Raw genomic sequence first — 21964 nt, forward strand, 5'->3', positions numbered from 1 at the left:
CCAATTCTTCTAATCGTAAGATTGCAGTTTCACCTTCTCTTTTGATAAACTCTGGATGATCTCAGATGCACTCTCCCTTTTATCTTGATGTAAGTCATATACAGTATAAATAATGCACCCCCTACTAAACTATGTATTTTAATTACACTATCTTGCTTCAAGACTAAGAATTTCAGCAGCGGATAGGTAAATTAATCTCATAAGTTTTACACAAGCAGGGAAATAATTTAATACTGTTTTCTTGGTGAAGACAAGAGGGAGTAATTAGCAGCTGAGATTTCAGTACTGTACTAGCTCAACTTCATGGAACACACAAAAACCAAACCAAACCAAGGCTAGTATGGGATGTTACATTCATAATAATAATAAAGCTGGTTATTCATTTATTTGTGATGAGATACATACTTGAAGTGGAGAATAACACAAGAAATGAAAGAATAAAAGGAGTTGATCTTATTTTATTAATGCATATTTGATATTAAGCAATCTCATTTTGATTTAGTCAGGAATGTTACCAGTAGTGGCAAAGCCACAGGTAAAGGTAAAGGTACCCCTGCCCGTATGGGCCAGTCTTGACACTCAAAGAGGCCAAGGGCCAGCGCTGTCCGAAGACACTTCCGGGTCACGTGGCCAGCGTGACATCGCTGCTCTGGCGAGCCAGAGCCGCACACGGAAACGCCGTTTACCTTCCTGCTAGTAAGCGGTCCCTATTTATCTACTTGCACCCAGGGGTGCTTTCGAACTGCTAGGTTGGCAGGCGCTGGGACCGAACAGCGGGAGCGCACCCCGCCACGGGGATTCGAACCGCCGACCTTTCGATCGGCAAGCCCTAGGCACTGAGGCTTTAAACCACAGCGTCACCCGCGTGCCACAGGTATCACACACTTAATATTACCTGTATAGGGTGTTAAAAGGCAACTTGAGTACACAACAATGTAAGGGTATTGATATAAAACACCATTACTGTTATGGATTATTAAGTGCTACTCCACAACAGGTTAGCAATACCTCCAAGATGTCCAACAGCAACAAGTTTCAAAATAAGTGCTTACCATCTATAATTTTAAATTTGCTTTTTTCTGTTGCCTGCCAGCAATGATTCAGTCTTATTATTTATTGCATTTATAACCCACCTTTTCTCTCAGATGAACTCGTTAGTGTACATGGTTGTCCCCCTTATTTAATCCCCACAACCACCCTGGGATGTAAGTTAAGCAGAGGTAGTGACTGGCTCAAGGTCACCCTGTGAGCTTCATGGCCAAGTGGGAATTTGAATCCTGGTTTCCCAGGTTTTAGTCGGACACTAACCACTACACACTAGCTTTTCACACCTTATAGTCAGTCATCCACTGCATTTACCACTTCCTCTGTATGTCCACTCCTCTCATTATCAGAGCACTACCAATAATTGGATCAAATTGCAACCAAGCCTTGAGGTACCTTAAAGAAATACAGTAACAGTTTTGTTAAGATCTTTGTGGACCAGAAACCACAAGATACATGAAGTGGTAGCTCCAGATGCAGGCACACATACATGTGTAGACGATGGCAAGATTAGGGCAGAGGGGTTTAAAATGTAAAAAGTAGTGGCAATTCCAACTTGGTTGTAGGCAAACTAATCATAGTAATCATTTAAAAGCAACATTGTTAAAATAAATTTTAAACACTGCTCAGTGCCTACTTCAGCCACCCTAGAATCGCCCCTCCCTATCACCATGATCTCTCAAACTTCTCTTTTCTATTGAAAGCCAGAAGTAAAGCTATTGACTTTTGTCGGTCCTTTTTAGGGGAGCTGCTCATGATAGATTATAAGCAATGGCAGAGTGTTCTGTAAGAATATAATCACACACATTCAATTGCACTTGGGACTATACACAACTGCTATTTAAATAGTGCCTTCATTCTAAAAACAAGATTACATTAATAGTCTGCTCTTTGCATTGATTAAAAATAGTACAGACAGGTAGTTGATTAGCAGGATTAGTGCTTCCAATAGGCTTAAACCTCCTGGGTCAGCCTGACATTTGATTCCCCATCACAGTTATTAGCATACAAGGGGCTATCTGGAGGTAGACAAGAACTTAACCAGGTCAAGGCTTGAAGTTGCCATGTATTAATTCAAAATAGAATTATCTAAGTCAGGGTAAACAACATTCACTCATTGAAAGAGCTTAGAAAGCAAACTTTTATTGAAGCATTACAATTTCAGGTACAGATATATTTTTGTACATTTTAATGATCCATGTCTAACACCACAAGAGAGAAGATTTAACACCAAACATCACCCCCTCCATTGTTCGCCCTAGAGTTTAAAAATACCCAATTCAGCTGCTTTCTTTCTATCCAAGGCTTTTTACCTGAATCTGCATTTTCAGTATTATTGAAGGGAACTTCAGTCTAGCAGACCTCAAGTCAACTTGAGGCACTCTTTCAAGAACAAAAACCATTTGAAAAATTGGTCCTCAAAATCTAAAGCACCCTAAACTGTTAGGTGCTACTTATAAGCAAAATTGGTAATTTTGGTAGAAAACAAATCTACTTAAAAATAAAAAGGTGTTCAACCGCTTGATATCCAACCAAGCAGATTTAGTAGCCTAGAAACACTAAAAAAGTGTTTCATTTATAAATACAGAAGGAACAAAATATTGTCATATTCAGAGAATCAAAAACATAGCAAAGATGAGTGTCAAATTTGTAACAGACTTCCTGGTCTCAACAGCTGAAATCCCACAGTATTTCCAAGGTTACTTGAATATACTGTCTCAGAAGCTTGAAGTTTATATTCATGAAGTGGTATTTCCATGCCTAAATTGTTATTAAAAGTTGTGCATAAAGTGTTGTACTTGACTGTCTAGGCTCCTCATATTTTGCCTCCTGCAGCCAAATCACTCAGTGCCTTCCACATCTTGTAAAAAGGAACCACACGTTAATTAAGAAACACAGATGAAGTCACAATATTATTAAGTTCAGCTTAAATATCACATGCACAATGCTGTCACAGGACGTCAGTCACAGTGTGGAAGGATTTGTGGTGTTTGAATATGCAACAATAGAGCCACCTTATTTCACAGTAAATGGTAACGAACCATTTTGTGCAGTAGTTTGAATCACATTCCATTAGATGTCCCTGCCAAGTTACCAGTAAGTACCAAGCTCCAAACCAATTAGATTCCTCAACGCTGCAACTATTTGAAGCTTGTCAAATGCCTAGAGTCAGCTTAGTCTATATTGTCACAATTGTGTAAGTACCCTTACACGGATGTTCAACAATTTTCACCAGTTGCTATGTGTTGCCTTTGAACAAAAGACCAACACAGAACAGAAATGGTCTTGGCCGAAACTGAAAAAAGTTGATCAAAATAAAATGACCAATGAGCAATTAAGTTTCCAGAAGTAAAAAGCTAGTGCGTTAAACCCCAGTATATTGTTTCAACTGGTTGTGAAAATATACACAGACCTAGTGATAATTTTTTATACTAGCCTCAAATTTTAAAAAGTGAAGTAGTCCACCATGTGTAAGTAGTCTTGTTCTACCAGTCTCAGTATTTCAAAACTGCAAAAAGTTTGAATCTGCCATCAAAGAGTTATAAAATAAATGTCAATTAGAAATTGCTCAAATTCAAGATTATTTTTAAAATTTTAAGTTACAGCATACATATGAAAAAAGTTAGGCAACAACTAATTGTTTCAGATAAGTAGGTCCATGGGAAATCCTAATGAGGACGAAATCCTTGTCTGTGGGGAATTTTTGGTGATACGTTGAGAAAAACTATACTGCATGTAATCCTATTGGAATTTTTACAAATGCTGTAGAGTCTCGTACAGTAACATTTTTCTACATGCATTTCAATTTCACAGCAAAAGTGAAATAGAATACCTAAACACAGTAGAGAGTATTCATGCAATATATCTAATTTTTTGATATAATAATGCATACAATTGAAAATTATACTATGATTACATTTAGGGCTTTCTGCAACTACGAGGTGGATATGAAAAATATGGCCCCTTGTATCATTAACTAGAAAGCAACCACCACCTCCTCTATTGGGTATCTTTTTGCGCTTTTTCTTCATTTCTCTTAATCAACTCTGCTGTTTATTCTTGGCAAAACTGGTAAACACGAAGTTGTAGTCATTAAACTGAGCAATCTGGCGATCTAGGCGCTTAAAACCTTCAATCTTCTGGGCTGAAGAAAACACTGTGCGACATTTTGAACTCTAATAGAAAAAGAAAAAGATATTCTTCAGATACACGAATCTTGATGGTAGAATATTCAATACTAACAAATTAAGAGGGGTAACCACGTTTGTATGTTGTAACCAAGAGCCTTAGGTAAAGGTAAAGGGACCACTGACCATTAGGTCCAGTCGTGACAGACTCTGGGGTTGCAGCGCTCATCTCACTTTATTGGCCAAGGGAGCCGACTTACAGCTTCAGGGTCATGTGGCCAGCATGACTAAGCCGCTTCTGGCGAACCAGAGGAGCGCACGGAAACGCCATTTACCTTTCCGCTGGAGCGGTACCTATTTATCTACTTGCACTTTGAGGTGCTTTCAAACTGCTAGGTTCGCAGGAGCTGGGACCGAGCAACAGGAGCTCACCCTGTCATTGGGATTCGAACCGCCGACCTTCTGATTGGCAAGTCCTAGGCTCTGTGGTTTAACCCACAGCGCCACCTGCGTCCCTTCACCAAGAGCCTTGTGCCACCTTTAGAAATAAATTATGGCATAAACTATAATGGGCCAGAGCTCCATTTAAGAGTTGGGTGACATGACACACCTTTTGAGTAGGCATAATTTATTGTAAGTACAGAGAAAACGTGTGCGCATGAGTTTGAAGGGGGCAGACATTTTACAATCCCTTGGCTGTTGTAAGTCCAAAGAGATTTATTATGCACAAAAGCAGGAAGATGAGATAAGTTAAAAAGGGAATGATTTACTTGCAACTAATGAATTAGTAAGCAAATTAATAATGTAAAGATATTAAGTTGGAATTCATATGTAGATGATATTTAGGACTAGGGATCAACTGAAACTAGGAATAGCTAGTTCATTACAGAATTTTATCTCTTAGTTTATCTTGATGTGCTAAATCTTCTATGATTGGATCTTTTATTCTAGACTATTTGCATAACACAAATGAAAATGCAATCCAGTAAAATGTATTGTATTGTTTAGTCTTCAAAGGCTTGCTTGAAGAATATCTTACTTCCCCTATCCTTTCCCTTAGATCAGGCATGTCCAACTTCAAGTAGGCTGTGATCTACTATCCAGTAAATAAAACGGGCAGTGATCTACCACACACTCCCATTGTCATTCTTCAACTTCTTCGCTTTAGGGGCGGAGGGGTAAGGCGTTGTTGGTGGCCAGGAAAACACCCTTTCTTTCCTTAGCACGGATTCACGGTCGATTCCATCGCCTTCTTCCACGTATTGCCCAAACGGAGACTACAGCTGATTAAGCCACAGGCCAGTCTGTATGGAGGAGGAAGGAAAGGCGCTATCCAGCCTCGTCCTGAATGTGAAACATTGGCACCCCCATGCCCCACTTTCCTTTGCTCCCAAGGGGGACCGCTGCACCCTCTCTCCATCACACGAGTGTGGCCCTGCAGCACCCAGCAAGGGCCACCCAGCCGAGTGCAGCTTCCTTAGCAGAGCAAAGCAAGAGAAGTGTGCTCCGGAGCTCACGGTACGGCAAAAGCAGAGGCGCAGCTCGCTCCCTCCCACAGCAGAGCCCTGGCTGCGAAGAAGGAGCAAAGGCTGCCTGGCCATAGTGCAATTGAGGCATACATATTGAGGCGTGATTGAGGTGTTGGACATGTTAGCTTTAGATCACAATACACTGTTCAGTCTATAGTTCTTTTTCACAGGAGGACACTGAAACAGTCAAGGCCTTCCTCTTCTGCAATCAAGTGGTGGCCCCATAAAAATCTACAGTTCTCTCTGCAAAAGCATGAATGTTTACTACTTATAAGTTCAGTTTGAATTTGGAAAACATGCTTTGGATTATAGCCTTCAAATCAGTTAGGGTCCTCTAACATTTGGTGTGGTTTAAAGTAGCTCCTTGTCCTGTTTTCTCTTGACCAGCAACATTACAAAACCATATTTTGTCTCCTTTTTGCAACCGGAATACACCTGTTATTCATTTCTTTCTTTCTTTTTAAATCAGTGTATTTGTGTTTTCTGAAGAAACGAAACAAAGATGCAAAAACTATGGCCATTGGGGGACGGGAACACTGAATGGCAATGGTAGTGGAAACAGTAAAGTTGATTGTGTGGAAGTAGCCTTTTATGTGCCATTCATGGCATTTCCAATTTATTATGATTTATGCAATAATAAAAATAAAATGCTGTAAGATGCCACAAAACTGGTTTTGCTGTAATAGACTGACTAGGTAAACATTTTCTGGATTACAAATACAATTACTTCTGTAATGCTTGTGGATAGCTGGATCATTTGGGATTATCTGGCTGCCAAAACTAGCCTACTGAAAGTAATACAAATGTTTGTACCTGATTAACAAAGAGGGTTGTCACAAATTTTCCTGGCTTAAAAATGTCTATGACCTTCCTAATTAAGTCATCATAGGATGTCTGACTTATGTTGGTTTCAAAACTAACGTATGAGAACTCTGGTTCTGGAGTGATGTGAATAGTCCAATAAGTTCCCTAAAAGAAAATAAAGGAACCAAGTTAGAAATCTCAACATGGCATCAGTTTATAAGTGAATTCTCATTGCAAAGAATAAAAAAATATGGCACTCACATCTGTTTTCATCCCATTCATTGAATATCCACAAGGATTGAACATTGTAGCATCAATGACAGAACCTGTTATCAGGTCACGAATTCCACTCACCTAAAGCCAAGAAAGTGTTTGTTTATTTAAGCTATTTATGTAGCTGACATTTATAAGCAGTGTACATAAAAATTAAAAAGATAAATTAAAACTAGTCATATAAACAGAAAGTCTTCTTAAAATGTGTGCTCATATTTAATCTTCGGTGTAGACTACTGCTTCAACCGATTAATGTATGTCTGATGAATCAGTTCTTTTCACCCATGGTGCCTCTCTTCCTCTCTCAAATAAGTTCAAGGCTTTAGATGTCTGGCTGTTAATTTACCTTATTAGTTTTAACTGGAGAAGCCAGTTAAGTAGCTGAGAATACTATTCCAGGTGCATGCATTTCACCATGTGTGTTTTAAGTTGTTCAAATGGTGTCTTCATTGAGATATGGAGGAGAGATGTAGTGAATGTTCTATTGCTGACTAGGCAACCCTAAAACAAGTCAATGTTTCTTATAGTGACTACGATAACTTGTGCTTAAATTTAGTTAAAACTAAAAGCTTGCCTAGCATGTTTTAATTGTGGGAAAACTTTTCTACTCCCTGCATTTAATTAAAACCTTTTGAGTATTCCTATTTTACAGACAAATTAGCTGGCAATCAGGAAAGGATTTGCCTAACGACTTTACAAGTGAGGGGCTGGTGAGGACAGTCCTACATATTAGGAACTGTATTAGTCTCTGTTCTTCACAGTAGACAATTCACACTTACACGAGTGACATCATTTGCGGTAACACCATCTTTCATGTAGAACTGGTCCATAACTACTGGATCGAGCTCGCTCATCAGAATTTCCAGTGTTTGATCTGGCTGATTGATGACCCGACTCTCTGGAAAATCCAGAGTGTACAAGTACCTGTTTACAGGGGGCAGAGAATCAGAGAAGATAATATATAGCACATAAAAGTCAAATTTGTACTGCTGAAGATTATAAAGTAATAATTCAAAGTAAACCTACCAGCAGTCAGAGTTCATACGACCCATGCAATAAGCTGCTCCATCTGTAAAAAGCAAACAAGACCAGGAATAGAGCTTAGAAACAAGGACTATCATCTTTGTTTTGAAACGTAATGTTTAGTACAGCTAAAAATTAATTCCATTGTCTAATTAGTGTCTCCATAACATCATGAGAGTAATTCACGCCATACATCAGTTTGTAGCAGTGATGTGGGGGTAGAAAACTAGTACTGCAAACTGATTCCCCAACCCCTGTAAATATTTCCATTTTGTAAGTTCATTATTATCAACAACAAAAAGGATGCCTATTCCAGTATTAGGCAAGATTGAGTTTCAATGTTTTTATTTCATTTATTAAAATAAACATGCTAAATTAGATCACTCTGTGGCATCAGAAAATTTTCCAATGTATGCATGAAACCCCACATCACTGGCTTGCAGCAAAAAAAATTTAAAAAAAATAGTATATTACTAGTTGGCACTGGAGATTTGTCGCTGTGCTTTTCTTACAGAGCTCCTAAGCTCTGACTACTTATTATTGGCATTGGTTGTCCATGTGATTGCAAAAGAGACACAGCCATGTCTCACTGCCAAGCAATCTACTAGATTTGCTAGAACTACATAGCTCTTTGTCCATGCAACTGTTTTCTTTTTACCCTTTTCTGAACTTACGGTCAACAGAAGACAAGGGGGTATTATCACCCAAGGATACACATAAAAATATCGGACATCCATCAAACTGTGTGCACTGTATAAACCTATTACATTTATCATACCATAATTCTGACTAGGTGTGAAAGTCTACATAAGAGTAGATAATGTAAGAGTCAGTTCTTGACATCTTTTGGTCAACTCAGACTATCACTTCTAATCAAGGCAAAGCTGCATTTTTAGCATGATAATGCTTTTATATTGGTTTACATGCTAGTTTCAACAACCCACTGCGCATAAGGCTCTTGGACAGTTGTTTATTATTTACAAGCATCCCATTAAAAATACACATTCACTTACTTGGAAATATTTCATTAAGGAACTCTACTTCTTCCTGGAAATTCCTATGTGGGTACTCTTGATGGGAAGGCTTCATGAAATTCTTGCGTGAATAAAAGAAGCTCTAAAGAATAAGAGGGGTGAAATTAAATATGCAGATTTTCTTAAAAGTTCCATTAGGATCAAAAGGAAATTATTTAAACACATGCTTCTGCTCAAGGCCTTTCCTTCTTGTCTACAATTTAATCTATTGTCAACTCAAAGATGAATGCACTACTTTGCAAAAACAAAACATGACATCAGTTTTGTCACATATAATACATAAGAATGATCTGGAAAGATTTTAAGTGGTGTCTTTAAAATACAGATTGGCAACTGCATATAGATAATGCAGGGGTTGGGGGTCACCAGAAGAATTGGTAACACTTTTGTTACACCAAGCTATTCCCTTCACTGAGTCAAATAAAGGAGAGTCCAATGATAAGGGCCATGACCTTGATTGTCAATATTGGGTATTAATTTCAGTAGCCCACCAATGCGTTTCAAAATTTTACCTGTTTAGCTACCAACATTTGGTTTTGCTGCTTTGATACATCATCAATCTACTTTACTATTATGCAGCTTGGAAATCCTAGGCTTATACAAATGTCTGCCCCAAACAAGATACAATGAATTGATTTCATGGCCAAGAACACTATCTTAATATGTATTGCTTCCTCTCAATGTGGATTAGTGCTATTCAGAGATCCCATAAGCACATATAAATTGAAATAGCTTTAGTATGTTACAGTGCACTTTGATGTGTACATTAACAAAGTGATTATTTTGGAAAGCACTACCAAGATGCTTGCCAATTTCCAAGGTGCAGTGAGAGAAAATGACCATCAGGATGTCAAGAGGAGTGTTTCTAGAGCCTCTCCCTAGAGTGCTCTTTACATGCTGTGACTACAATTCAAGGCCCAGTGTCAGGCAAGGATAGGGTAAGGATAAGGAAACATATTACATGCTGTATTCATTACGGTGGCTTGGCCACACAACAAGGCCATATTGTGCCACACACTATTCTTGTAAATACAGAAAAATACTTTCATGAGTGCATTATTTCCAACTGCTTAAATAGTCTTTAAAAGAGGCCATGCAGACAATAGTGCTCAGGAACCTTAGTAGAACTTGTAGATTAAGATCACACAGAAGTAAAGTTAACTTTTGAAGCAAGGGACTGGGTAGAATATATCTGTTGTACAGTTGTGAACTGTGCATGTTCCAGCAAGCCATGTTTAACTGAAGGGTGCACTACAGGGCGTCCATATGGTATACTGATGGATAAGAACATCATGCACTATCTTTGACCAAACCAGAACAACTTTTTGTCATGCATTTGACCAGAAGGTGAATTTGACCTGGCTCTCCCACAGCTTTTTCTGCTTGTACATAAAAACACAGGCAATGTTACTTTATGGAACATGCATGTGTAAAGGCAATATGGGTTGCCATCCTGCTGGTATTGGTTTGTGAGAGATGTTGTATTCATTCCAAAAAACACATTAACATGAAGAATATTCTTGTGCAGGATCCAGGAATCAATGTATTTCTATAAGATGTCTGCTGAAGCTTTAAACATAGAAACAACGCTGAAACAAGGTCTAGCACTCTACACTTCTCTTCCTTAAATATGTAAACCACCACCACACTTAAGAAATTAATATACCTTTCAATGCAGCTATAACGTAAGGATGAGATTCTGGGTATCTTACCTGAATCGAGTCAAACCCACAGTACTCTCTAGCAAGCTCTAACAGGGGAACCAGTGCCTGCAGTAAGAGGGTGGTACCACATGTCTTCAAAATGAAACGTCTCTTGGAGACAAACATGCTACTCTCACTGAAAAACAAAATACAATTGGTAGTGTTACATTTAATGCCTGGGTAGCTTTGGGAAACTCAATTTATTTGTCAGCTGATTTGGTTCACTCAAAGCTGTTCTTAGGAAACATCCCTGGGAATGTTCCCTAAAGATTGGATGGGGGTGTATCATTCCACAATGGGCTTTGGATCAGGCAGAAGCCTACAGCTCTCCTGCAGTACTTTTGCCTGCATCAACATTGTGACCTGACAAATTGCTCCCCTCACTGTTGGGAGAGAAGGTAGCTTCTAACAGTAAAGGCCTATGTCCTCAATATGCAGATTTGTGGTTGTCTTAAATACAGGGAAGGAATACAATGACAGCATTATATACCATCTTAAACACAGCTACTAATGGCTGATGAATTAGGCATATAGAATATTAGACAGTAACACTAATTTTCTCCTGAACAGCAACCACAAAACTTTCTATGGGTCTATCTATGGGTTCATACCATGTGAAGAGACATTATCACATCTCTCACAAATGACAGCAAACGCTTTTTGCCGAGAGCAGGGAGACAGAGCCAACTGATCAGGGCTGCACTGCTGGGGGAAGGACGACTTTTCCCTACCCAGTACCATTTCCCAATTTAAGATCATCCCTTCCACAACTGCAACTGGCCCCACAGGGTGAAAAAAAAAGTGCATATATGTTTTCCACCATCAGACAGATATTAGTTTCAAAGGAAAAGGATTTAATTCTGAAATACTGAATTTGAAGCATGTTGAAAAGGATTACCACCCACTGTAGTACTGCCATTATGATCTGACTTTCCTCTGCATTTTCCTCTTAGAAAGAACACCACAGACAATCCACTCACAATCTTCCAACATCTCATCTAGTTTGCCATCCCTTACAATGAAATGAATAATTAAGACTTCTGTATTGGTGAAAACCAGCATGGTAAAGAGGCTTCAGTGTTGGGACCAGATCCAAATCTCAACTTGACTACAAAGCTAATGATCAGACTTTGGTCAAGTCAGTATTCTTGACTTAACCTCCACCACAAGACTGCACTTAGCCTTAGAATGTTCGGGTGAACTTCTCATACAGTGTAAGTATAGCATGAAAATGTAACAAAAAGGGAGTTGGATAGGCTCCTTTTCTCCAAAGCTATACACTCCAACAAAACTCATAATGGGGCTGTTTTGGGGTGCCCCTCCCCTGAGTATCCAAGCAACTCTACCCTATCTGTAGCCAAGAGGTGGCAATAAAAGACTATCACAATATTTATACCATAGTACATATGCAGCCCAAAACACAGCATAATTTTATCAGAATCATCAACCTGTTCCAATTGGGGACCATTTGGGTAGCTGCAGAGTTGAGTTGGTGCTTGTTTTTTCAAGCAAGCATTTAGATTTGGAACTGATGGCAGAGGGTTGCCTACGTGTGTACAGGGATGTCTATGATCAGCAGAGCAGAGTATACTATAAAGGGTTTTTTTTAATTAAAAAAAGCTGTGGTGATCAGAACTGCATAAAACACTATAAGTGGGTACACAGACTGGGAATAGTAAGTATATTTCTCAACACTGACTTTTTCCTCATTTACAACCACAGCACACAAATTCATGTTTTCATTGAGTTTTCTACTGGACCACCAAGATCTTACCTGACTACTAAAGCCAACAGACCTATCAAGCAAATACATAACTTTGAACCTTAGTGATAAGATTGTTTCTAAAAAGCTATGTTTAACCTTTGTGAGCTTACCTGAGTACATAAGCTTCCTGCTTGTCAGTTTTTGTCACACTTATGATCAAACAATGCACATTCTCCAAAAGTTTGTCCCACTCAAACCTGTTAGGGAGAATAAAGTTTAAAATTTTAATTCAAGCAGAAATCCAATACGACTACAACATTACTATTTCAAGTCATAAACGGGTAGTAGAAACAAGCCCATAGCTGTAGTGCCCAATGCCTTATTTTCCTTCCTTAGTGATTTGTAGATTCTGTTTAACTACATGAGTAGTAACATAATGACCAGCCTCAGCATGGCTTAGATGTAAGCCACAGATGTAAGAGTAATAGTAGATTGCAATTCAACATGTTGCAAAACATTTTTTCTTTTGTGAAACATTTTTGTGTGTTAATTTTAGTATTTGGGCACTGGTATCTGAGTATTACCACTTACAAGCCATCACATGCCTTTAGAATTAGAATATAGGAATGCTGCAAAAGCAGAATAAAGCCTGAAGTTTCAGCATAGGAGCCTGTTTCTGGCCTGGCTATGGCCTCACACACTGCAGTGTGACACTATATGGCATGGATGAGGAACCTGTTGCCCTCCAGATGTTGTTCAACTATCCCTGACCATTGGCCATGTTGGTTGAGGCTCATGCAAGTTGGAATGCAACATCTGAAGGACCACAAGCTTTCTGCCACTGCCATCTGGTGAACACAAGTGCATCTTTCAAGGCTTTATAGTCCAAGCCATGCTTCACAGCACATTGAAAACATTTTGCAAACCTGGAAAACATCACCATAGACAGGACACAGAAAGAACTAAAACAGAGTCTCATTCAGTTAGGAGGTTTGTCACAAACTGGAAGTATGAAAAATTGTCTCAAAAATTAGACAAAAGTGTTACCAAATGGAAGTTTTGGCATGGTGGCTAAAGAAATTGCTTTTAAAGGCTCATTTTAAAATTTAATTTTAAGGTGCTTCTTAAATATATTTTTAACTATTTCCTTGAACAACCACTAGGTTAATATTAATGTTTTCCCTAGAGATCTCTGAACTGAGTAAGTGCCTTTCTTAGGTACATTTGAGTTAAAATGAGATTTTTCAATGTAAAATAATTAAAGTGATTATTTCTCATATACAAATATGTACACCTCTACCTACCAAACATAGGTATTTCTTTTGCACTAGATGAAAATAAGCTACTCATGTCTGCTTATTAACTATCAATCATGGACATTTATTTTTGCTTGCTTTTTTGGCCGGGGGGGGGGGGGGGGATGTGCCAAGGCAGAATGAAGCAGAAACACAAGTAATATGACAACTGTCCAGTGCACCAATTCCAATATTCCCTTAATTATTAATTATTGTCATGGCTGAATGTCATTCCCTCTAAAAGTAAAACAGAATGCATGCAAAGGGTATACAGTACAATGAAGAGATACAAAAGCAAAATAAAATAGTGTCAATAAAAGTAGCTGTAATTAACATAATGTAGTGGTCAGATATACACCACTGTTTTAGAAATATATGTAGCAGATGGTTGCATACCAATGAGTGTTTCTCCAGTTTGCAAATGTGTGCCCAGTCCCAAAGAGTTTGGCAACCCTACCCTTAGGATAACTTAATGGAATACCAACAAAATACTGAAGCACCATCAAATGTGCACATAACCTACATAATTAAGTCATAGCTGCCTATAGCATGATAGACTTAGTTTTTTCTATCAGAATGTTTGGACAAGCATTTGGCTTCCAGTTACTAGCATGTTTGCTACTGCAGTATTTAGAACAAATGACATCTTTTTAGCCTTACCAGTTTTTTACTATTCATAGACTGGTAGTGTTTTAGATCACAATTATGAAAGGGGTTTACTTTTCCCTGAGAAATTGTACCAATTTTTTCAGTAAGAATTAGGTTTTGATTTAACGTATCAAACCTTTGTCAATACTAAGAGGATTCTGAATAGCCATGTTTGAGGGAAAAGCCTTATTTTCTTGTCTTACACAGAACTTTTGAGTTCTATGAGACGCCTCATTCTATATCCCAATAACACTTTGGAATCAGTTCCATTTACATATTGGCTTCCAACATATGCCTTGGCAGACAGTAAGCTTAAGTTCTGTTTATTTGCTCAGCACTTACTAAATAAGATCTGGAGAAAGGAAACTGATCCTAAACCTCCACCGCCTTGCAGCTATACTCATCCATGAAAAAGGCTCCGGGACTAAAACCTGAGGGAAAATCTGCACCTGCTGCCTTGCAAAACATCTATGGGAAAAGAAAAATCTAAGGAGTAAATCCTACACAAATCCAGAGTGGAGTCCTCATAAGATGTCTTGTACACCTCCTGGCAACTCCTGCAATCAAGCTGGTCCAAATGCATTGCTCTGCTTTCCTTTGGACAGTTTTCTTATGAATAGCTCTAAAGGAAGGGAATGCTATGCTGGGGGGGGGGGGGGGACATGCTGCTCCACTGCAGTTACAGATGGAGCAATAGGATGAGGGGTCGCCATATTTCTTGCTTAGTAAGGAGGTGGAATTGAGAGAACTTTATGCTAGTGAGGACCACATTGCACATGCTGGTGCACTTCCTTCCTTTATAATGCAACCTCTCTGTTCCTTCTTTGCATAAGGACCCACCCATAAGAAGCAGGAGTCAGTGGCTCACACTTTTTAACAACTTTGACTGCAGCAGAACCATAATGTTCAGGGGTCCACAACTTATTGGTGGTTGACTAACAAAGCTGCAGGATGGGTCTTGTCTGTGATATCACACTAACCTCCCAGGCAGTTGGGAATACAGTGGTACCTCAGGTTAAGAATTTAATTCGTTCTGGAGGTCCATTCTTAACCTGAACTGTTCTTAACCTGAGGTACCACTTTAGCTAATGGGGCCTCCCGCTGCCGCGCAATTTCTGTTCTCATCCTGAAGCAAAGTTCTTAACCCAAGGTACTATTTCTGAGTTAGTAGAGTCCGTAACCTGAAGCACCTGTAACCTGAAGTGTCTGTAACCTGAGGTACAACTGTACCTCTAGCTTTACATAACTGCAGGCACAAATCCCCCTCACACCAACTGAGGAAGTGAAGACTCAGCAAACAGTGAGAAGCCTTGCTGCTTTCCAAAACGCTCCAAGACACAGCCAGTAGCCTTCTCCAGGCTCCAGACAAGTGAACTGTAAGTGGTGACTACAGGTTCTGCTCCCTGCCATCAACATTATCTGCTCTATAACAGCATCAAGCAAAATGTGATGCTTCCTCCTCCACAAAACAAGTGCAGAAGAGTGGCAACAGATTTAAGTCCATCCTGCTCTGCTGCCTTGTACTTTGCACTTGATTTATTTATTTATTTATTTATTTATATAATTGTGGGTTTTATAAACAAGAATAATGTTATACAAATAAGTATACCAAGTTTTCTCATGTCATGTCAAAATAGCATAATAAATGTGGGAAAATATCTACAACATATGTTTCATTATAAGTGGTCAATGTACACAAGTTTTTGGTTCATGAATTGGTTTAAAACAATTAGGAAGAAGACGAAAAAAGAAAGGAAGAGGAGGAGAGGGAATGGTGAGTGGGGTGGGGTCAGGTGGTTATGCTTCTATTATTCTACTTAGGGGGGCCTGTGTCAGTGTTACTTCTATGGATTCTCTTACTATGCACTTGTGGTGAGATAGGTTGGGGGTGGCTTACGGTGTACTTTGAGCTTCTTCAAGCAAAAAAACTGTTTCAAGATGGCTGCTACTGTACATCAACCTTCCCACTCCCTTAAAATCAGAGCCAGTTCAAAGAACTATCAAGAGATCCTGGACAGACAAAATGAAGTACTTTACATTGTAGAGAGTTAAATTATGGGGTTTCCTATCATAAGATGTAGTGATGACCACTACCTTAGGACAGCTTTAAAAGAGGATTATACAAATTGAGAGGATAAGGCTATCAATGGCTAGGTCCTACCTCCAGTATTGGAGGCTGTATGCCTCTGAATACCTGTTGCTGAGGAGCACACGTGGAGAGAGTGCCAAGGGTAAAACCCTGGTTATGTTTAGACCGAGGTGCATATTCCCTAATGAGGCCTCCCGCCGCCGGTGCCCTTCCACCATTTGGCTTCCATTCCTAGACCGAGGTAAAGTTCGCTAACCGAAACACTACTTCCGGTTTGTATACCGAATTGTTCATAAACAGGGCTGTTCTTAAACCAAGGTACCACTGTTGTACAGAATTTTAAGTTGGAAGGGACCCAAAGGATCATCTAGTCCAACCCCCTGCAATGCAGGAATCATAGTACACATAAACTTCACTAGTGATCCACAACAGCCCCTGCCCGTCAACTATGTGAAATTTTAAGGTATATGTGTAGATATTGGTTGGCTTGATTTAACTTAAGTTTCTGTACTAGTATTCTTGACTTCTGAAACCTGCCATGGTCTTAGATTTCTGGCCAACTGGTAACACACTGCAAACAAGGGGGAGATGGATGTAATGTGTTTATTAAGAGGTTTGCATGCTGCCGATTCTGTCCTAGCTTTGGGGTGTTTAATATACAAAAGGGACACACTTGAAATGCTCATATGCATGGGTAGGTGCTTACATTTTTCATTTATGCCTCTTTATGAGGGGCACACACCTGCTCCTCTAGACTTCCATAAAACAGGAAAGAAGTTGTATTTGTTTCCAGTACTATTATATCAAAGTTATAGGTGAAACCTCAGATGGCTGGGGTATAAATAATAAAATTTATTATTATTATTACTACAACAGGTACTGTTTTTAAAAATCTGTTTTTAACATACCAGGTTTAGAGAATCTCCTAAAAAGTATACGTCTTAAAGGAAGTTTCATAACCTCAACTATATTACAGGTACTTGTTTCTAGACTACATGTTGATCAGATTGGATATTAACTTGTTTTAGGATTAAATGTTTCAATGCAATAGCCAAAACTACAAAAAATCGTTTCACCAATGTTGGGCCAAAACGTATTTTAATACCACTGACAAACAAGATTGGCAACCACAATGTAGATAATTTGCCATAGGAGTCCAGGTGTGTTTTGAATTCTCAAATAGCTCAGTTTATAGAAGTGTGAGCTATCCAGAAGACTTGATTTGAACAGGGCTCCCCTTGCCCATCACTTTCCTCTGTCTTGTTTCAGCAAGTTAACCTTGTCAGTCATTAATTCCCACTCTGGTTCCTATGCTTAACAAGCCCAATGTTTCAAAGTTCTACTAAAAACTAGTCAAGGGAGAACTGTCCCTTTCACACACAAAGCAAGGGAGATGCAAGCACATGTACATTTCAGGCTGTGCAGGGCTCAGCCCTTCCCCCCACTACTCTGTTGGCTGAGCTGGCGCTTCCTCCACATTCCTGAAATGCCCACTGGATGACAGGCCCAGGCCCAGCCCTTAAAATGATACTGCAATCTCATTGGCCTGAGCTTGTCAATGGGGAAGGAGAGGCCACCACATCTGGGGCGCGAGCCAGAAGCCTCACGTGTGATCTCGGTTCCAGCCACATTTTTCAAAAGATAGGAGGGGCCTCTCCCCGCCCCAGTGCCCAAATAGGAGAAAAGCCAATCGCGCAAATAAGAGCCGCCCCGGCCACTGCTCTCCTCGCCGGAACGTCCCTATGTGGCCCAGAACACTAGACCTGCCCCAGTCAGAAGCTGAACACAAGACGGTGCGAGGGCTAACGCTCCGCAGCGTTTAGTAAGGCCCGCTAAAAGCGTCATTTCACAGGTAGCTGACAGACTCGATTAACTCTTCCACAAAGCCAAGTTCTGGGGCTGACAGAGACAACCAAGCGCCCGCTCTGTCAGAATTTGGTCCGAGATTATCGAGGCCAGGTTGGAACCACGGCGCCAATGGAGACGACACAGGCACGCAAGGCTGCTCGCTCGCTCGCCCTCCCGCCGGGGCGAGACCGGGGTAACGGCGGCCGCCGGTGCAGCGTTCGGAGGCGGAGGCGTTAGACACGTGTCCCGCCGTCACGTTACTCTCCCATGAGGAGCTTGCGTGCTCTCAGCCGCGGGCAGTGCCCAGTTCGCACACGAAATACGTTTCAGACGTAGACGCCGCTTATACACGGGCGAGCAGGTTTGCCGGTGGCCCCGCGCGCGGCTAAGGTTTCATGCGCCTCCCACTCTTCCCCGAAGGCCCAGCCAACCGCCGCCCGCCCCGACCATTACTAGGGCGGCCGGCAACGACTACACGCGGCGATGGCATCGCTCCGCGCTACCTCAGAGCAGGGGCGGGGGAAGAGAGGAACCACGCGGACTGAGCTGAAGTCGGAAGCTCTCCCGAAAGCACCTTTTTAGCAAGGTCGTTTAAAAGGACCGGCGCGGAAGGTCACATTCCGCCCTTGCAAGGTCACCCCGGCTCTTCCCACCACCACCAAGTTCCTCCACTCGGCCAACTTTTTCCTAGGGCTGCGCGGCCTTCTTGGAACTCGGACGCAGGCCTGCCCGCCAACGGCCGTGCATGGAAGCCAGGCCCGCGCGCGTGCCGAGGAGGGACGTTGGTGGCGGTTGGCGGTTGTTCGTTCTCGTGCCCCCCCCCCTCCGCCCGTCAACGCCCAGAGAAGCCGGCGAAACTCAGCGCGTCACTTCAATGTCCGCCGTATCCCTCCCTCTCCGTCGGGCCAGCCCCGCACTGTCCCTCCTTCCCGTCACACACTCATCCACACATCGAGCTGCGCTCTGAATGGAGCAGCCGCCATGCCCTTCCCCTTTGCTGGCCATCAGCCTCGTTCACTTCCCGCCCAGCGGAGCCGGCATCGCGGCAGTCCTCTTGCCAGTGCATGTGCGCCACCAGTCGGGCATGTTCGCTCCCCCCCCCCCTCCTCTCGCCACTAACCCATCCATGTTGCTTCTCTCCCGCGCCCGGCCGCCCTCCAGCAGAGCGGACCTTCCCCTTTTTCGCCACCACTCCGGTCGGCCCCTCTGGCTCCCTTCCTTCTCCCCTCGCGAGCAACTAACCTGGGGATGGTGCGGAGATCGCCGGACCCATTGGTTTGGTGCGGCTCCTGCGGCGAGGGCTGTTGCCAGGCGAACCACACCTCCAGTAGCTTCTCAGTCCCTTCGAAGAAGTGTGCACCGTTCTCCTCCATCATGGTGAGACAACTCCGCAAAAACCAACAACCACAGAAATTAAAACGACAGACACCCCCGACCAAACTGCTGCTGCTGCCGCCGCCCTCCTCTTCACCTACACACCGGCCAAGGCTGGTACTGCTGCTGTTCCGGGCCGCGGCGCCTTCACCGGGTCTCAGCCCGTCCCAAACAGGTTTCACCTTTGACGGGGTAGCAATCTTATATTAGGCTATAAGAGAAATATATATATAGATATATATACCAGAGAGCGGTTGCGGGAAAGGTGGCGGGTTGTTACACAGTCCTTTGGGGTAGGGGAAGGAGGGAGATGGAAGAAGAGAAGTGCGGAGTAGGCAGGCGTGCAGGCGATGCGGTTCGGTTCCTTGTAGTCCGTGTGTTCCCCTGTTACAGAGAAAAGCACAGAGCGAGCGCTAGCTAATGTCGCCGGCCATACTGTGGAAGCGAAGAGGAATGAAGCACGCAGCAGCTTTTATATGCGCACAGGTATTCGGATCCCTTCCTCCGCAGCGCCGCCATTGGGTCCGTGCTGGTTAGTCCCGCCCATCTACTTCACCGATAGGACGCTCCGAGATGTCTGTCAGGCGACACGGGCTCGCCCCGTGCTACTGACGGTTCCAGCCTGTGCGCCCGAAGGCGAAGCGGACGGAGGCAACGTCCCCGGCTGGCACTCGCGGGAGCCAGTGGGCGAAAGAGGGAGAGAATAGCTGCAGAAAGAATACAAAGAAACCGCACACAGCTGCGTAGCAACAGAAAATATGTTTGTGGTTAGAAGAGGGGGGTTGGGGTTCTGTTCAGGAGAGAAGGTATAAAGGTACTGGAAAGCTGACATTTGTTTTAATGAGCATTTTGGACTACACTTAAATCATGAGTGCCTGGGGCATGTTGCTGGGACCTTCTGAAATATGGCTCTTTCAGTACACGCTAAAGGTGGAAAACAGCAATGTGTGACAGACTCAATATATTTGTGACAAATGGAAAGTACAGTATGGGGTGTTGCCTAATATATAGAACCTTGTGTATAAAATATACTATTGACCTCTTTGGGAATTATCTCTGAGTAAACATGCATAGGACTGGACTGCACCTGTAACTCAGGAACAGGAAAGCTATGGGAAACCCCCTTGTTCACTGTAGCAGCTGTTCAATGATTTTGTCCTCTGCAACCAGATTAACCAGCCATTTACAATGATGTATTTCTCCAAACCCACTGGGATTCCACCAACAGTAAGCAAATCTTCCCCAGTTTAATAGTATATAAGGGCATTACTGCACAGTCAGTCAAAGCATAATTCAACATAATTCAATGCACTCTGATCATGCTTCCATTTAGGTATATCCTACTGTGTTCCATGTGCATACTCTCTGGTAAGTATGTTTAAGATTGCAGTTTTATGTTTAACTTCAAGTTCTTTTCAATGCACAATAATCCATGAATTTGCACACGACTTGGAAGAGCATAGTTATGCTGTGTGACAGTGGTCCTTAACCTTTTTTGGGTTACAGACTCACTTGAGAATCTGATGAAAGCTACAGACCCACTTCCCAGTGCAAATATGCACAAATTTTTTGCATACAGTTGATTTTATTGCATGGGTGTGTTTTGTATCCATAGGCCCTAGGGAGAACTTACAGTTTCACATAAAGATAGGGAATCTACTGAGAGCTGATGGACAAGCTTCAGTGACATACAGTTACAATCTTATATTAACCCAGGCATGGCCAAACGTGGCCCTCCAGCTGTTTGGGACTACAATTCCCATCATCCCTGACCACTGGTCCTGTTAGCTAGGGAAGATGGGAGTTATCCCCAAACAGCTGGAGGGCCAAGTTTGGCCATGCCTGTATTAACCTATTTGGCAGTAAGCTTCACAGCAGGGCTTATGAGTAAGCAAGTATAGAATTATGCAGTGTATTGATAAATAAAAGGGGGGAGGTAGTTGGTTGAGAATTCTTGCATTGGGATTTTCCACAGGGCTGCCTCAAGACAGTTTCCTGCCTGAGGCAAAGGACAAGATGATGTCTCCACCATTCCATGTACAGAAGCTAATTGGACCAGTAATGGAACAGTGTCTTCCACTGCACCTGAGAGTACCAGGCTAGTTAGGGGAGTGTGGCACATAGAGCTCTGCCTTTAACAGAAGAGTACAGCTGTGGGATTCAGGAGTAGAAACTAGAGGACTACCACTGCTGCCCCACAACATATTGCAACCTGAGGCAGTTAACCTCATTCTGCCTAATGGTAGGGCTATCCCTGGGCATCCAAAATATATTTACTTTAAAATAATAACAAATGAAAGTTCCCGAAAGTGTGGAAAGGGGAAGATAAGCATTCTGCTGCTAATTTCATCACAGGAAATACCCAATAGCCGCCACTGAAACTTGTAACTGCATCCCACACAGTAATCACAATGGCAATTAATCCACTGCCTTGAGCTATTGTATTTCCCCAAATGAGACTGTGTGA

The 21964-nt window shown here is 41.9% G+C and overlaps 1 protein-coding gene and 1 long non-coding RNA gene across 6 annotated transcripts; one reads left to right on the plus strand and one right to left on the minus strand.

The window, feature by feature from the left end:
* The first annotated feature begins 119 nt into the window (after positions 1-119).
* On the plus strand, positions 120-6765 carry LOC310674506. Its single transcript, XR_014509623.1, has 2 exons — positions 120-535; positions 875-6765. It is a non-coding gene; the product is annotated as an uncharacterized lncRNA (long non-coding RNA).
* Positions 2168-19984, minus strand: AMD1 (adenosylmethionine decarboxylase 1). Of its 5 annotated transcripts, XM_083433754.1 has the most exons (10): positions 18698-19017; positions 16982-17106; positions 12414-12500; positions 10548-10674; positions 8815-8917; positions 7805-7847; positions 7558-7702; positions 6767-6859; positions 6515-6670; positions 2168-4220 (listed from the first exon to the last, which is right to left on the minus strand). In XM_083433754.1, coding segments are annotated over exons 2-10 (891 nt in total). In that variant the 5' UTR covers positions 16984-17106; positions 18698-19017; the 3' UTR covers positions 2168-4085. The 5 variants fall into 5 exon arrangements, with proteins under 5 accessions (XP_083289880.1, XP_083289878.1, XP_083289879.1 ...); XM_083433752.1 differs by lacking the exons at positions 16982-17106; positions 18698-19017 and adding an exon at positions 19366-19984; XM_083433753.1 differs by lacking the exons at positions 16982-17106; positions 18698-19017 and adding an exon at positions 19366-19959 and having other exon boundaries at positions 2168-5476.
* Between the last annotated feature and the right edge of the window lie 1980 nt (positions 19985-21964).

This window comes from Podarcis tiliguerta, assembly GCF_965153285.1.
Source record: "Podarcis tiliguerta genome assembly, chromosome: 3".
NCBI classification, from domain to species: domain Eukaryota; kingdom Metazoa; phylum Chordata; class Lepidosauria; order Squamata; family Lacertidae; genus Podarcis; species Podarcis tiliguerta.

Excerpts from the sequence above, each read along its gene's own strand:
- AMD1 (XM_083433752.1), bottom strand. The coding sequence starts at position 19,499 with ATGATGGAGGAGAACGGTGCACACTTCTTCGAAGGGACTGAGAAGCTA. Across the intron at positions 12,501-19,365 it reads GATCTCCGCACCATCCCCAG|GTTTGAGTGGGACAAACTTT; the intron begins GTTAGTTGCTCG and ends TCTCCCTAACAG. Across the intron at positions 7,703-7,804 it reads CGTATGAACTCTGACTGCTG|GTACTTGTACACTCTGGATT; the intron begins GTAGGTTTACTT and ends CCCTGTAAACAG.